This window comes from Varanus komodoensis, unplaced genomic scaffold, assembly GCF_004798865.1.
Source record: "Varanus komodoensis strain SLA01 unplaced genomic scaffold, ASM479886v1 scaffold32, whole genome shotgun sequence".
Taxonomy (NCBI): domain Eukaryota; kingdom Metazoa; phylum Chordata; class Lepidosauria; order Squamata; family Varanidae; genus Varanus; species Varanus komodoensis.
In genome coordinates this window covers 25,034,206-25,051,712 of record NW_025335798.1, presented here as the reverse complement: position 1 = coordinate 25,051,712, position 17,507 = coordinate 25,034,206, and the positions used below count along the sequence as shown (strand labels likewise).

General features: G+C 43.4%; 1 protein-coding gene across 1 annotated transcript; it reads left to right on the top strand.

The window, feature by feature from the left end:
- The first annotated feature begins 511 nt into the window (after positions 1-511).
- Positions 512-16,647, top strand: NMI (N-myc and STAT interactor). Its single transcript, XM_044438298.1, has 12 exons — positions 512-610; positions 2,594-2,664; positions 3,799-3,867; positions 3,953-4,027; positions 4,289-4,366; positions 4,571-4,624; positions 9,242-9,349; positions 10,573-10,735; positions 12,077-12,180; positions 13,094-13,280; positions 14,846-14,955; positions 16,094-16,647. The coding sequence occupies exons 2-12, from the start codon at positions 2,599-2,601 to the stop codon at positions 16,292-16,294; spliced, it is 1,215 nt and encodes a 404-aa protein (XP_044294233.1). The 5' UTR covers positions 512-610; positions 2,594-2,598; the 3' UTR covers positions 16,295-16,647.
- Positions 16,648-17,507: the final 860 nt, after the last annotated feature.

Below are 17,507 nucleotides of genomic sequence, written 5' to 3'. Positions count from 1 at the left end.
ACACACACACACACACACACACACACATTCCTGTGTGCCAGCTCAAGAACATAGAAACTATCGGATAGCACGTCCACCTGGTCTCTCGTTGCCTGTTCTACTCGGGAGACGCTCCCTCTGCACTGGCTCTAAGGTAGCAGCTTCCCCCCCCCCCACGCCACTTGGTATTTATTTAAAAACTGGTGCTGTGGATGGAGCTTGGGCCTTCTCTGCTCGCAGAATGGGGGCTCAGCTCCTGGGACGGTTTCTGCGCCAGCCCGTCGCTGAGCCGGAGCAGAAAACTGCTAAAACAGGGCACAGAGGGGGTCGGGCAAGGTCTGGAACCCTGGATAATGACAAGCGCCGTGTGCTTTGCTACGAACTCCCTGCCCGAGAACTCCAGCGGGAGGGAAAACCGAAAACAAAACCGAGGCCCAAGATGTAGGATGGAAGATGAAGGGTTGAAGGAGGCAGGGAGATCTCCGAGGCAAGACATCGCCCCCCCTCCTCCGCCTCACGTGACTTCCAGAAAAGAGCAGCGGCCGCCGCCGCCCACTCGCCTTCGCCGAGGCTCCGAGACGCCCGGGGACGCGGGCGCCCCCCCCGCGCCCCGCCACCTGCGCCCCCGCTCGTAAGTGTGCGCCCTCGCGGGGAATGGCCTGCACGCCGTCGCGGGGTCGTCCTGCCGCTCCCCTGCTTTCCTCCCCGCTTTGCAAAACTTCCCTCTTCGCAAACTTCGTGGCAGCTTTTAGAAGCGAAACTGAAAGCAGTTTCCTTTGCTGCGGCGGCGGCGGCGGCGACGGGGGAGACAGTCCTGTCGCAAACAGGGTAAGGAGGCTTCGGTGCTTCTGGCTTTTCCTTCCTAGACGCTGGCAAAATCTTGCATGTAAGTTCTCAATCTGAGCGTCGTGTTGGACATTTGAAATAATACTACCCTCGTTTTGAAGAAAACTCCACTGTTGTTGGCGAAGAGGGTCGACCAAACGGTGAACTGCTGCCTCATCGCCTCTGTCTTGCCTGCAGCAGGAACCCGCTCCCCGCCAGCGGGGATCACCTGGCGGAGGACGGCTGCCGTCAGGGGAGCGGCAGGGAAGGGCGAGCGCTTCCCCTCTCACCTGTTCGACGCAGCCCTGCGCCGCAGTGGGACTGAGTGGCCCATAGTAGTTCCTAGACCATTCTTCCCCAACAGGGCACGCTCCGGATTGATTTTTTTAAAATATATATATTCTGCCTTCTTTTTCCTTTCAAGGAATTCAGCGTGACGTGCATAATCCTCCTCCTCCTCTCCGTTTTATCCTCACAGCAAGAACTCTGCGAGGAAAGGTAGGCTGAGAGTCTATGACTGGCTCATTCCCATAAGCTGCCAGCCAGTATTGAATTGCAGCTCCCATAATCCATTCCCCAGTCAGGTGCCCTCTGCAAAGCTGCCCCGCAAGAGCAGCCTGTCAGCCCACACATGGGGTGCTCTCCCTGGAAAGTCCACGTTCCCTGCTCTGCCTCCTGCCCTTTTTTCCATTCCCATCTTTCCACAAGCTCCACTGTTGCCAGAAATGAGGCGCATGGGTCCATGCGGGTTCCACCGGTAGAGCAGCCAGCGTGGCGTGGATACTGGCTACTCCCTAGCAGTAGCCAGGTTAGAGTGACTTTCAGGGCTTCCTGCCTGCCCCTCACAGGAGAGAGGTGTGTGGGGTGGTGGATGAACACAGATGCTTCCCTCCTGCACCCCCATGAATGGCTCAAGGAGCCCCGGTGCCCTGCTGCAAGCTAGCCATGTGTTTAAACATGTAGGCTTATGTCTGCAGTGAAGGGTAGTGCTAGATATAGTGAACAGCAGGAGTCAGGCATTGGCATCCAACAGCTGGATCCATGCTAGCGTGGGGGGGTGCTGTGGGGGGGGGATAGTGGTAGGGAAGGAGAGTTTTGTGTGCCAGCAGAAGAGCCTGCTAGTTTTTATTAATGCCTGGCACGCTTTCTCTGTGGCCCAGCCACCCTTCCCCTGCCCCCAAGTCCCCACGATGCTGCAGAAATAAAGACGTGCTTTGCAACAGGGGTGTGATTCTTGTGGGGAGGGTTGGCTGTGGGGTTGGGTGGAGTGGGGGTGAGGGGCAGCATCGGATGAAGTCACTCAGCATGCCCTGGTATGGGGGGAGTGTGCCAGGGTGTGCTGCCTTAACAGGTGATGGTGCAGGTGGTGGTGGGGGGGGGAGGTGTATTCTGAGGGGGGGGTGGAGGAGGTGGCTGCAGCAGTGGCTTGAGGTGGGCAGGGGCGGACACTGCCTTTTGCAGTGATACTTCCCATGTGCCTTAGCACGGGGGGGGGGGGGGGGTTGGCCCCTGGCAGTCTGTGTGAGCCCTCTATGCAGGGAACACGGACACATCAGCAAGGGAGAGGTTTGGGTGTGGGTGGGCATGCTTAAACTTCGGCATGGAGCACGGCAGGACAAGGGAGTGCAACTCTAGCAGTACTCTAGACAGTTCTGCTCTGGTGAGTAAGGTCACAAACCAGGGGTAGCTGGATGAGGGCCGGTGCAGACCGATGGAGGAAAGGCAGGTGCAGTGAGCACTGGGACTGAGTTGCAGCTGTGGGGGCTAATGGGATATTTGCTTCCATTAGGAGAAATGATGGAGGAGAGTGGAAACCTCGCAAGTATGGAAATAAGGCGATTTCCTGAACTCAGCAGCCAGGTAAGGAATCGCACTGTGTGCATTGGTTCACTGTCATGTGTGAATGCAGCCACTGTGTTTGCTGCTGTGTTTGAAGTGGAATGCTAGGTTTATTAGGGACATGACCAAGCCGAGAAAGTGCCTCCCTTATTTGTTCAACACATTCTCACTGTGCTGCCATGTGAGTATTGTCTGTGAATAACTGATTGCTGCTTATTTAAGCACCTCGCTCTCTTTATATAAATTACAGAACTTTTGCTATCTTGATGCAGTGTAGACACACCCTATTGATGCAGTGTAGTGACAGCTTATTGTACTCATTTCTTATTAGTGAGATGGTTCTGTAATTATAGCTAATCATTTATATATCACGTTTTAACCATATGAAATGATGTACAATATCATTCTTCAAAGCAGCTCTGTAAAGTAAGTTGTAACTGCTAATATTCTGGTAAGGAGCTGAAACCATGACTTGCCAAATTCTAGTAAAACTCCAATGCTGCATCAAATATTAGGGTACCCTGGGGATTAAAAGAACATGGTAGGGGTTTGCATGGCTATGCTATGTAACCCCACTCTTCCCTGTTCACCCGCCTTACTCCTTCACCACCTCTTCCCTTCGTGAATAAGCTGCATACATGTATCAGTGCTCACACGTAAACCTGTGTGCACGTATGTGTGGGAAATCTGGCTGGGCCAAGATTCTCCCAGTGTAGAAAAGCCCTGTGTGCTTATATCAGCAAAGACATAGGATGTCTTTGTATATGCAAAGAAACTTGTGAGATTGCACGAAGTTGGCCACCACCAGAAGAGGGAAGGAAACTGGAAGAGGCTCAGAGTATCTTGTAGCCTGGCTTCTCCGGTCTCTTTGCCTCCCTGTCCCTCAGAAAGCCTCTTTTCTGCTTCTTCTGCAGTTACTCTTCTGACCTTGGAGGGCAGCTAGCATGGTCCCTTCCATTTCAGTTGGGAGGGAATAGGACAGAGGAGTTGGCTCTGACTCCTCTTTCTCAAATGGAACAATACTATGGTCCCTGAGATCAGTGGTCAAGGATCACTCCCTTAGTTGGTTAATCTATTGATGAAACAAACTTAAACTTGGACCACTGATTTTCACATAATTTATCTTTTTTGTGTATTCCTTACTGTGTTTCATAGAGGGTAGAAGAAGGAGCACTTGTAAATGAGAAGGAAAATCTGAGGGAAACAGAACAATTGATAAATCCTGTAAGTGCTCATACAGTTCCACTTAAATAAATTAAAGCTTGCACCTTTAATTGCAATTATCTATGTATTTCTGACTGTTTTACAGAGTGCAGAGAAAGCTAGTATTCTAGGAACACATTTAAATAAGATGGGATATCCAAACGAACTAGGATCATTGAAGGTAAGTTCTGCAAGTGTTTATATAGTTATGACTAAACAAATTAAAGCTTGTGTTTCTGATTTCTAGATGATATATTGTTTGTGTTTTATAGAGCATGGAAAAAGGTCAAATTCCAGGGGTAGTAAATGAGATGGAACTTCTTAAAAAACTAGATCAATTGAAGATACATTATGTCAGTGCTCACACAGTTCCTGTTAAACAAATTAAACAAACTGAATTTTATATAAAGTAAAGCATATATGTTTTTATTGTGTTTTACAGAGTATTGAGAACACCGAGATTCCATGTGCATGTGTAATGGAAAATCCTATGGAACTGATAATGCTGAAAGCAAATTCTGTAGGTACTCATGCAGTTCCAGTTAAACAAATGAAAACTTGCCACTGTAGATTGTATGCATTTTCTTACTACCTAGTAACATCACTGGGCTTTGTTTTTGTCTGTAGGATGCTTTTGTATTTGGCAAAAGGTGTAGTTCTGTAATGGTTTCCAATACATGCTGCAAAATGAAGATAAATATTCCTGTTAACTTTTGTTTTGTAGACTGTGGAGGAATGTGGGATGTCAGAAGAATGTAAAAAACTGGAAGAGTGGAAGGTACGTCCTGTATGGCGCATTCACAGATGAGCTGTTTATATAGGCTATACATTGCAACTGGTTACATGCTTTAAAGACCTTGTAGTGGGGTTTCATTTGAAGCCCTGAAACTCAGGGAAATGCAAGAACATACAAGTCTGACAGGCTTAAAAAAACTTGGTGGATAAGGAACTTTAAAGAGTGAAGGATCTAGAACATAAGGAAGAAAACAAGCATACAGGTGGACTATAACCTAAACAAGTAGTTAATCCATATACTGCAATTGCAAGACAATATGCAAATAGTTAATGAGAGGAAATGATGGTGTCTATAGAATGGAACTGAGCCTCAAACCTGAAATATCTATGCCTTGGAAAGCTTGCTCTTATGCTTAATAGTAAACTGCTCATTGTACTTTGCTTGAGGTGAGGAAAGTGCCCTTTGCCCATGTTCAAAGGTACACTACTATTCTCTGTCATGCTTCAGGTTGAGACTTGGCCGTTAAAACAGATTTGGAAGCTAAGCCTTTGCTCTGCTGAAGTCCTAGGTGTTCTTTGCGTAGCGGAGTGCTTTGTGAAAGAGACACAAGCTTAATAGTAACAATTAAAGCAGTTGGGGAACTTCTTTTGGTTGTAGGGAAGAATGTTGAGGGCAGAGGGACCCCCATCCCTGCTCTCCTGCATGCATTCACACACAAACCACGGGAGCAGCTCCCTCTTCAACATGGCTTCAATTACCCTTTGCCTTTCCCGTTGGAAGCCACCATTGCAAGGCACCAGGTAGCCTTGTGTAGCTATTGTTTCAAGGAGGGTGCAGCAGTGTTAGCCACTGCCTCTTCAGGCACCAGTGCAATCTTAAAATGGCAGCTCCAAGCAAACCCAGTTTCCTTTTCCCATCCCTAAGGAGCAGGAGCTTCTGGAGGGGAGGCCTTGACAAGCTGTATTGGGAAGGCTGGTGGGCCAAATTTGGCTCGGGGCAGCAGGTTTCAAGTTCCAGACTAATGGCTGCTGTAAATGCACCTGTGCTGTAGTGGCTGTATGCAGGGGAAGTAAATACTAGAAATAATTCTTACGCCTCTATAATGTTTTGTTAGAAACAAAGTAGTACAGACTGTTGTGAACTGCCCAGATGATTTTAATAAGTTGTTTTAAAAGTAAACTGTTCAATTGCAACCAGTGTTTTTAGATTTGGGGGCCTAAAGGGAATTTAGGGGCTAGGAACACTTTATCAAAGGGAGTAGGTCAGTCAGAAAATCGGGATTAAGTAGTATTAAGCACTACTTTTTCTCAAAAGGCATACAGGAAGGGTATGTAGACATAAAGAAATGGAGAATTCATGACCTGCCTGAATAAAGCTATCAATAAAGCAGGAATGTCCTGTTGTAGCATTTCACATGCTTGTCTTCCTGAGCTTAGTCTGCATTCATTCATTCAATCAATAAGACCAGACCAAAGTAAAGCATTAAAAGGCAATACAGAAATATTGGGAAAATATTGGTAAATATTAACCATTAGTTATAAGGTGTACGTAGCAGTGCTAATATGCTATAATTCCCCAGAGTCAGTTCTAAAATGTATGCCTTATACAATATTATTTATTTATTACTTATTTAAAGTTTTTATATGCCGTCCCCTTGCTACATAGCCTCAGGATGGCTCACAGAAGTAAATAAATAAAACAATTACAATTAAAACCTGGAAACACACTGGCTGCACAATTAAAATATATAAATAGTAAACATTATTAAAATACTGTTTGAATAAAAAGATCTTGGCCTGGTGCCGAAAAATGACAGTGCCAGGTGGACCTCTCTGGGGAGCACATTCCACAGATGGGGTGCCACCGCAGAGAAAGCCCTCCTCTGGGTGCTTTGCTTCCTGATATCTCTCCCGGAGGGCTCCCGGAGGAGAGCCTCTGCTGCCGATCTCAAGGGGCGGGAGGGCAAATACAGCCGCAGGCGTTTCTTTAGGTATCCGGGTCCCAAGCCATTAAGGGCTTATTATAAGTGATTGCCAACACCTTGAATTGAGCCCAGACTTCGATGGGGAACCAGTGAAGCTGGTAGAGGACTGGGGTTATATGAGAATAATGCCCAGTCCTCGTCAGCAACCTGGTCGCTCTATTTATATCCCCATTCCAAATGATAAACATTTCAACACAATATACTATTTTAATGCTAGTATTAGACTGGGATGCACATCAGTTATATTGGATAGATGGCATTACTCCCCAGATGTTAATCTTTCCGCCAGTTAAATAGGTAGGTCTGCACTCTTGCAAAATCCCTCTGCAAATATCTATTGCGGCTGCAAAAAAATAGTGACATTATATGTAAACATTGGATTAGTGTCAGACAGTAATATATAGATGTATTGTTGTCCTGTACAGCCCACAAATTGGTTCATCAAAGGGGAGATGAGTGCAGCGTGAATGTCCCTATAGAATATACACCACAGTGGGTTTCTGTCTGTTTCATACCACTGGGGCAAAGGCATAATCTGAATTAACACTGAGAAAAAAAAGGAGTTCAGTTCTCAAATTAATGGATGGGTTTGAGCAATAAATAGGATAATAGTAAACAATATTAAGATGTCTGCGTTCAGAACACTAGGTTGCTTATGGAGTGGAACAAGTAGATGCCTCTAGATTTCTGCTGAAACAAAATGCGTTTGAGTGTGCGTGTGTGTGCGTGTGCACACACATGTACATCTTACATTAATTTAGATCATGTTTATCAGGTTGGATTTGAACTAATCATGGCGGGTGCCAATACTGGAAACACGAATGGGGGCTGGTCGACCATTCTGACTGTGGGAATGGCCCGCAAACTCTACACCACCTTACGATGAAATACCCCCTCAGAAGCTCTCCTGGCTCCCTGCAGGAGCTACCCCATCTTGAGGGTACTGCTGTCCAGTGGCTAAACGATCTAGACATTTGACCATAGGCCTAGCCACTTTAGTAACTGCTCATGCATAACTTAATTTTATCCATAATTTTTATTTATTATTCATATTGCATGTTTTCAAAATTTATAGTTCCTATTTAAAAATAATTTACATTTTATACACATACATTGTTTCAGTGAATTTTGCAGCAATGCTGCATTCTGCTATGCCATATGAAATAGATGTCAATATCAGGTAAAAGAAGAAAAATGATCAGGCAGTTCAGCATGCACACATTTGTAAAAATATAACTTAAAATCTCATAGAAATTAAGCATTAAGTATCCATAACACTGAAGCAGAAAACAAACTCTTGCAGTACTGTCTAAAGACTTCAGGCACTGATCAGTCAGGGCTGTTGTGCTGTGTGTTTTATAGTTGTGTGGCCCTAGTAGAAAAAGGTTGTTTTGCATTGCAAAGGAACAAGGGTTTTTTTTTTCCAAGTAAGGATACCATAAACAATGATGTAGATCATAAAAGTTGTGGGAGTTCATAGAAGAATTTGAAACTGTGAGTTGAAATGGTAAACTAGCTTTCCCATTTTTCAGAGACTTGGCATTATTTAATTCAGACTGGGTTGACTATTATCTACATACTTTGATGAAAATTATCTACAAACTTGATTTACAGCCTGCTCCATCCCAAAACTCTATACGCAGGTTTTAGTGGCATTCTTCTTTCACTTTCCTTTTTCTGGTCATTGAGCAAAAAGATGGTTTGGGCTCCAAAGAACATAACATTTCCATAATCCAATGGCAAAACTCATTGCACAAATGGAAGCCATTACGCAGGCAGCTCTGCCAGGTGACTTGGATTACAAGTGAGGAAAAGCTCTATACAAACATCCTGAAATAGGTTGTATCTAACCTTGCTAGTCTGCCAGACACTGCTTTTCAAGTGGATTCCTGCACATTCCTTTGCCGTCCTGCAGACTGTTCCATTTGGTCAGGGAATGTTTGGAGCAGATCTGAGTGGGGGAGGAGGACTGCAGGAGGGAGAAGAAGTCCCACGGCCTGAGCAGGAGTCCAGTGTGATGTTGAATGTCGCTGTGGGTGGTGAATTGACTTCACAGTGTAGTCAAGAGTTGGAAAATGTAGCCCTATGGTGAAAATAATATCTAGACAGATCAAGCCCCTTCAGAATTCTAGCAGAATCGGAGCCAGGACTCCAGTGTTCGAAAGGAGGCATCACCTTCACCTTAAACTGATTGGCTTGGGATCAAAATTCCATTAGTGGAACTCTGTTCACTGGCAAAAGGGAAGAAGACAGTTTTTACTGATTCTCCTTACAACATTGTGTGGTCAGTAAAAACCTGTTTCACTGTGATAGGATCCCTTGTGGATCAGTGTGGGATGTGGTACAGAATGTAAGAGAAGGGGACAGAAGTCAAAAATTCGTTTGCTGTAGAAGCCTCTGCTGTATCAAAGACACTCTTGTTTTAGATAATGTAATCTTTAATAGTTCTAATTTAGTTCAGAACAGATTTGGGGGTTTGTTATATTGGATTATATTGATCCAGTTCAGGTTCAATAAAATTGGAGTTTTCTTAAAACATTTGCACAAATTCTAGCTTTATAGTGATTGCCAGGCTGTTGGTGCTGTTTAGCAGATGATTAAACGAGGAAAAATATTTTTCTCGCAACATCAGGTATGCCCAATTAATGGATATTTTGATTTTTCTTATTTTGCAGAGGAGCCTTTCTGACATAGAGGAAGAAAATAATTTTCTGAGAAGGAAAATAGAGAGACTTAAAATTAAAATTGCAGAGAAGAAACCTAAGCAAATGCAGCGCTTTTGGGTAACTTCTCTTTTTTTCATTTAACTTTCAGCATCACATATCTTTATTCAGTATGATGAGATAGTGAAAATAAGGATGAAATGGTTTTGAGCAAGGTTGCCTAAAGCATTAAATGTAGTTAAGAACATTTCAGGTTTTCCTAAATAATTGAACAGGATTTGCCATCTTGTGGTTTGGAAAAAAAAAGTACCACACCTTGTTTCTGTGAATTTGTAGTGTACTACAAATTAAAATCTTCCTAATGCTGCAATCTGATACATATCTGTTCAGAAATAAATCACCTTGAGTTCAGCAGGCCTTACACCCAGTTAAGTGAGCATAGTGTTAAAGCCTGAATGGAGTAATTTGCCCCAGCAGCTAACCAGTGCAGTCTTTATAAGGAGCTCTGCTGGGTCATGGCAGAGACCTATCATCCTTTTGTCTACAGTGGCCAAAGAGCTGTTCATTGGAAGTCCACATGGGGGAAACACTTCTGTCACTATTATGCATTATAGCAACTAGAATATTGGATCAAGATGTGGGAAGCTTGGGTTTAATCCTTACTAATCAGCAGTAATTAGTGAACTTAGAACTAATTAGCAATAGAGCTAGCTTGGTATGAAGGCAGTCTTGAGAAACACAACCATCCAGGATTGATGTGAGGCTAAAATGCTGCTCTGAGCTCCTTTGTAGAAGACTGGAATACTGTTGTTATTTTAAATTCTGTCCAGAAGAACAGTTTGTGTTTTGCTTTTGAAAAGTTGCAAAGAAGTTAATAATGTTTATGACAGCAGCATTGCACAGGAAGTAGCTGCACTGTATAATACTTGTTTGGTGTGTGTGTGTGTGTGTGTGTTGGGAGGAGGTTAATACCCCAGGAGAAAAAAAATGCTTAAAACAGTGCTTGATGATAAGGTTAAAAAAGCCCTTAATGCAATCGTAAGGCTCAGTTCTGGACATTTTCTTTTAGTCAAAACTAAAATAATCTCTCTGATTTTCTAAAATAATACAAATGTGACCATAGCAAAAGGTAACCCCTTGCCCCATAATTTGTGCTATCATTAGGTCATGTGAAATATATTTGCACTTATATAATGACACTCTTAAGTTTGAGAAATAAGCAGATACTTTGGGAATATATACGATTGAAACCTTCTCCCTAGTAGCTAAAATTTATTCATTTTTTTAAAACAAACTTAATCTTGTTGTTGTTGTCATCTTTGCTTTTTGTTCTAAAATATTAGTTCAGAAAATATATGCCTGAGAAGAAAATGGTATTTAGGCGACTGGAGAATGTCAAGAATGAAAATGCACATACGAACATATCCTACGTTTTTCATGTAGCTACAAAATTCCCTTTCAAGCTGAGTCAAGGAGAAGCTCTCATCACATTTGAAGAAGAAAAGGGTATGAAATGTATATTCAAATATATGAGTACTCATTTTTAAGCAAGGAAGTTTGGGTTAAGCAAGTGTTTTCTCTCCCTTGGTAGGAAGAGCTTAGGGCTAGGCTTGGGGTGGGATGAATCCTAATGCAATCCCTCTAGTATTAGCAGACTGTCTCTTGCAAAGCAAGCTGACCTGAGAGGAAGTCTGTGAATGCTGTCAGAACAAAGGTTGTGCAAACAGGACCACCTTCTGTGTCAGGTGCAGCAGCACAAAGGCTGGTGCAGGTGGTGTGGAAGAAAGATGCTGCTAGTGGCTGCACGGGGCTGCATTCTTGGTGAGCCCTGTGCAGCCAGCCTTCTTGTGTGTCAGCTGCTGCAGTCCAGATTGTTGCGGCACATGGCATGGAAGAGGGACAGTGCTAGTTCTCGCACGGGGCTTGCCAGGAATTGAGCCCCCGGTGGCTGTTTGGGCTGCTGCAGGTGGTGTGGAAGATGGATGCTGCTTGCACAGTGTGTGGGAATTGATTCCTGGCAAGCGCTCCGCCGTGAATGAATGTTGGGTGCGCTTGCTGGGAATTCAGAATCTAAGCCCGTGCAAAGCAGACAATTCTGGGGAGCCAAGCCCAGGGATTCCAACAGATTCCCACCCCTCGCATATCCCTACTTAGAGCCAATTCTTGTTTACATTTCATCACTTACTTGTGCATTAATGCTACCCAAGTGGTCCATGCCAGGATATTTTGACACCAGAAATTTATCTACAGAAGCCTTGGTAAAGGAAAAAAAAAAGAATAAACTATATAAGTTACAATACAATGCCTGTTAATGGTGCCTGGAGTATGCTGTCTGAGGCAGCTGCTTCACTGTTCATATTGAAAGAACCAGCCATGATATCAATAGTGTTCTTGCTAAGGTAGATGTTGGAACCAAGCAAAGAGACACTGGCTCAGCAAGAGAGTCTCACAACTGCCAGAAGCAACACTGTAGGGCAGCCTTCGTAAACCTGGTGCCCTTCAGACATTCGGACTTCTGTCCCATCAGCTCAAACCAGCATGGCCAATAGTCTGGAATGCTGATAGTTGTAGCCCCAAAATCTAGGGGCGCCAGGTCTCAGGGTAGGTACAGGGTGGGCCGGTTTGTTATTCTGGGTTGAAAAGGCTTCAGAGTTTTCAGGGATATTGGGCACTAGTCTTGCTGTAACGCCATTGCTGCTGACAGTAGCTTTGTAGCATATTTTCATTATATGACTGCATAGTTTATGTGAACTTTCAAAGCCACAAAAACACAACAAACTGTAATGTAAAGAGTGTTCTCTTTGCGAATACATAATTATGGAAACCTATTTGCATGTTATCCTTCAGTTGCCCAAGGACTAGTGGGAAAATGTCATACTGTGAACCTGGAAAAAGAGAAGATAGTTGTGAGAGCCCAGCCTGTTATTCTGGAAACAGGAATCATATTTGAGGTAACCGAATTATCATGGCAAGACAGTTTTAACTCTACACTGGTGAGAATATAGAGAATGCAACTCACAGGCCAAAACACACATTTATTTAATTCTAGAGTAGACACAGGACACCTAATATGCTAGGGATTGTATATGCCCCTAGCATGTTACAGTCCAGGTTGGCACTACTTGGTCTACTTTGGAGTAAAGCGGGGGGAGATGTTGCTAGATCTGGATTTGCGGGAGTATGTGTTTCAGTCTCATAGATTCGTAGGTATCTGGAATCCTGTGGAAAAGAAAGTTGGCTTCTCATTTCTCTGTAAGATATTCTGTGCACACCACATTCTAGCAGGCAAAGCATTGGACTGAGACCTCACTGGCAAGGGTTCAAATCTCAGATCAGACCACAGTTGTCCACAGGTTAGTTCTGAAGGCCATTTTACGGGCCCAGAGGCAGGCCACATGTTGTCTGCCCTTCAAAATAGACACATTCTCCATGCAAATTATCACATTCCAGATAATATAACAAGCATGGCTTGGCACATTGCTTCTCCTGACCCTATAAGGCTTCTATACCAGCACCAGATATTCTTGGTGACCAATGCTGGTGTGAAAACTCTCACATGTGACATAGTAAAAGCTGTGTTATAAATGCCGGCAACTGCTCTCACCTTAATGAATTTTTCTGTTGCATCATACCTCAATCTGTATATTTACGATCTTCTCACCTTGAATTTGAGAAATGTTTGGCCCTTAAGTTAATGAATAACAGTTGTGTTCTATTTTACTTTACAGATGGCTGGAGGATGTGCTTGTCAATGAAAGCTCTTATGATTGTGGCATGTTAGGGTTGCTGTAGGTTAACATGACTTTACTTCTGGATTTTATTTTACATGTGTAATTTCAAAATTGCCCTGTATTATTTTTACAGCTTCATGCAAATATTTCTCAAAGGAAGCTTAATGTTTCTAATATTCCACACCTAAACATCCCTGTGGAATGGATGAAAGACAAGTTGGAACTGTTTTTTTGCAAAACTAAACTGGGAGGAGAGGTGCAGTCCGTGGCTTATGACCCAAGCTCTCAGATGGCCCTCATTATATTGAGCCAACCTATGGGTAATTACTGAAGCATTCTGTTAACTTTCTAGGGTCTGTGACTGTGTTGCATGTTGTGTTGATTTCAGTGGGTAGGTGTTTCCAACCCTGTTCTGGATGGGGTTCACTCCCCCTAAAGGGCAGGGTGCGCAGTTTGGGAGTGCTCCTCGATCCGGAACTGTCCCTGGAATCCCAGGGGACAGCTATGGCAAGGAAAGCTTTCCTTCAGCTTTGGCTGTTTTATCAGTTGTGCCACTATCTGGATGAGCAGTGCCTGGTAATGGTGACTCATGTGCTGGTAACTTCCCAGTTGGACTACTGTAATGTGCTCTACATGGGGCTGCCGTTGAAGATGGTCCAGATACTTCAGCTGGTCCAGAACAGAGCCACCAGGTTGTTAACAGGGACCGGCAGATATGAACACACAACACCACCTACACTGGCTACCAAGTGAAGTCTGGGCCCAATTTAAGATGTTGGTGCTGACCTATAAAGCCCTAAGTGGCTTAGGGCCTGGTTAACTGAAGGGATGTCTCCTTCCTGCCCCTTAAGATCTGGGCCAGAGGCCCTTCTCTAGAAGCCCTCTTTGAAGGAGATTAGGAGGGTGAGTACCCAGACAAGGGCCTTCTCTGTGGTGGTGCCCCAATTGTGGAATTCACTCCCCAGAGAGGTTCGCCTGGCATAGTCACTTTATTCTTTTCGGCGCCAAGCTAAAACCTTTTTATTTTCCCAATGTTTTAAGGTTTGACTATTTTAATATGGGTCGTCTTGATTGGCTAAGAATTTGACTAGGATGCTGTGTTTTATTGTATTTTGTCTTATTGTTAAATCATCCTGAGACCACGGTAAGGGACGGTCTAAAAAAGTTTAACATTAATAAATACTGCATAATATGACTTCTCAAGTCCAGGTACATTTGAAGGACATGTCCAATTACATATCTTGTCTGGACCAAGTCCTGACCTGCTGGATGACTTGCATGGAGAACTGGTGGTTGAAGGTGCAACCCCCTTGGTTCTTCTGGTAGTGCAGCAACGTATAACAACAGTGATCATTATATTCTTCTCTTCCAAGTCCATGATCTGGTCCAAGGAGGCCAAGCATTGTTGTTCTTCTGACTCCTCCTTAGTGCTTAGTGCCAGAATGCACTAATCAGTCCTGGGTGATTTTTGTTCTGCTTTATGAACTTGGCTTAGTATAATAGTGTGCTGTTTGTTTAAATGAATACCTACACTGCTAAAACGAATGTGGAAATTATTAACATGCAGTTCAGGATTTGACTCTAATCCCCTTCTGAACAGGCAAGCTTCCTATACCTGTGGGGGCTCTCCCCACAATTAAGAACCCCGAGTTCTTAATCACATGAGAGCCTCATCTGGTGCAGGAAGCTTTCCTGTTCAGACTGTCACTCTTCATGTGCACCAGGTGACAGGTGTGATAATAGAGTGTGAAAGGCTGGGGTGTTCTTTTAACACATGAAGAAGAAAGCATGGAAGTCTTCCTTCATACCAAATAAATTGTCTCCTTCAGATGTTCAGCTATTTGGATAAGCTGCATTTTCTTAGTACCACTCTTTTGTGTTCTAGCTATTAACAATATTGTGAAATCTTCTGGGCTATACCATTTCCCAACAAGTGAAGGCACTCATAGCATCATGGTTTCTCCTGTCATTCAGAACAAGCTGGAAAGATTTCAGGTAAGGAAATTATATCAGGATGGCAGTTTGCAAGCCTCCCCCTCCCCCTCCCCCTCCCCCTCCCCATTTGACCACTGGCTCCAATCATCAGAAGTGTCATTGCATGAGTTCAGTCTTTTCTTGGAAGTAAAGCGCACTGACTTTAATGGCACTTCCAAATAAGTATGGCAAGCATGTAGCCTTAATCATAATAGTTAAGCATATGAGTTATTTCTCCTACTTTCCAAAGAACACCTTTTATAATACAACATATTACAAAGGGCTGTGGTAACAGGGAATGAAGCATAAAGGCTAGAATCAGGCAAGCAATTGGTTTGAGATCCTCAGAATCAGGTGTATATAATGAAGTCAAAATGACATTCAACATACCATCAAGAACCTAAATGCTCTTGACTGAATTCTTTTATAGCAGACATCTTGAATCTCTGACCATTGAAGGTTCCACATTCACCTCATGGAGCCCCTGAAGAAATCCCCACTGTTCTCTTTCATCTCTGCCTTGGGGTGGCCTGATGGGGTACGAAGGAGGTGCCCAGTTGGCTGGTGCTGTGTGGAACCTATGCTTATCCCTACGCTGGCCCTGTCATCCTTGGCATGCCAACTTTGACAATGCTGGGAAGAGTGGGTGCTATTCCCTGCACCAGCCAAGTCCTCCTCCATACTGTTGCCGCTCTCTGACACACTATCTGTGTTTATTTAACAAAGGCTTGATATGAGGCACTATTCTTCTGGCCAGTTAGAAACACTGAAGGGCATGAAAATTACCTTAAAAATTAGGCCTAAAGCATTCCTTGCAGCAAATACTCCGTACTAATGGAGGTTCTCAGTCTCCCTGCAGTGTAGATAAATTTGGAGGAGCCATTTTCATTAAGAGCACATGTGCTAGAATCTTGATTATTATCAGCAACACCACCCTTCCTGTGGTTCATATTCGTACTTTTAAAAAGTGCATGTTAAAAGTGCACAGAGATATCTATGAACATGTCTAGACTGGCCCTTCAGCCACAGACCTGTTTTAAACAGGCAAATGAATGGAATCATGAAGTGAGCTCTCGCATGTCAGAATTTCCACTGTACCAATTTAAATATTTTTAAATTGGTGGTGTGTTCCCCCCCCCCCCCCCCCCCTTTGCATCAGATGTTTGCTGGGCTTTCCAGGAAAACCATACTATTAACCGGCATTGAGATACAGGGGGAAGAGGAAGAGTGTGTAGAAGATATGATTGCCATCCACTTCCAGAAACCTCGCAATGGTGGTGGGGAAGTTGAAAACATCAAATATGTGTCAAAAGGAACCAAAGTTGCTTATTTTCAGGATGATACAGAAGATGTTAAGTGACAGCATGAGGATGAAGTTGAACAAGCTCAGATTCCTATTTTGTCAGTGGTTTCATATACTAATAGATTTGTTTTGTAATTACTATTATTTTACTCTTGGAGTTTGTCTTGATCTGGATTAAATAGTGTTACTAATTTAGATACTCCTCCAATTTCATAAATAAATTGTTCCTTATTTAAAATTAAAGATCTATTTTTGGCTGTTTGGATTGTATTTTGCTAATATAATGTTCTTGCTATAATTTAATTAGACTACAATTTGTACATGACTACAATAATTTAATTAGACTACAATTTGTACATTATCTGACCTTTTTAAAATAACAAGAATAAAAAATGTTTGTTAGTTCCAAATTGTTTGCCCAGGAAAGTAAGCTTTTAGCAAGATGGAAAACTGTTGGCTTCTACATGGAACATAGCAATTAATTAGAAGTCGGTATCAGGTGTACAAAACCTAACAATACAGGATCAATTGTCAGCAAAGAATCATAAATTCTAAAATCTTAGTATACAAGCATTTTACAATCACAATGTAAATCCCATTCTCTGGTATCATGAACCTTAACTATTATATCAGCCTTCATCCATTTTGGGGCCTGTTTCTTAGTGTGGTGTTAATTAATTACTGTCATGTGACTGCAGCAACAGCTTCTAGAAAGGACATAGAGTATTACTAACCAGATCAGGGAACCAGCTGAACAGGTCAGTCCACGATGAGCCTCAACTTCCACATTTTCCATGAACCTCAACTTCCACATTTTCTTGCTACAAAGATATTCATATCTTTGCCCTGTTGTGACAGCCACAAACAAACCCACACTTATAATCCTCATTGGAAGATGCGAACACACCATGCTGCTACTCTGAGCCATCCCCTGGAGCACAAGTCTATTTCTTCCAGAATTTGAGCTTCAAACCTTTTAAAGGGAAAGCATGATATTAGGCTTGGGTGTGTGAATTGTATGCCGCTGGGAAGCCTGTTCTGTTTTGTTTTTGGTAGGGCTCCCTAGCAGGTTAATCTGGGTAGGAATCGCTTTAATCTGGATTGCAGCTTCAAAGTGTTTCTGAACATACAAAAGTATTGTTTCTTGCTTTCTTATCTTACAGCAATATTTCAGTTTTTTCTTGAAATAAGCTCCTTGGACTTGCAAGTCTTGCCTAGGTTCTCTTTCTGTTGGAGATGGTTGCAGGTCCTTTTGTACTGCTGAACTTCC

What these genes read in the sequence shown, in the direction of transcription:
- NMI (XM_044438298.1), top strand. Translation starts at nt 2,599, where the DNA reads ATGATGGAGGAGAGTGGAAACCTCGCAAGTATGGAAATAAGGCGATTT. An exon ending in CAGAACAATTGATAAATCCT is followed by an intron (nt 3,868 to 3,952) that starts GTAAGTGCTCAT and finishes ACTGTTTTACAG; the next exon opens with AGTGCAGAGAAAGCTAGTAT. An exon ending in TAATGCTGAAAGCAAATTCT is followed by an intron (nt 4,367 to 4,570) that starts GTAGGTACTCAT and finishes TTTGTTTTGTAG; the next exon opens with ACTGTGGAGGAATGTGGGAT.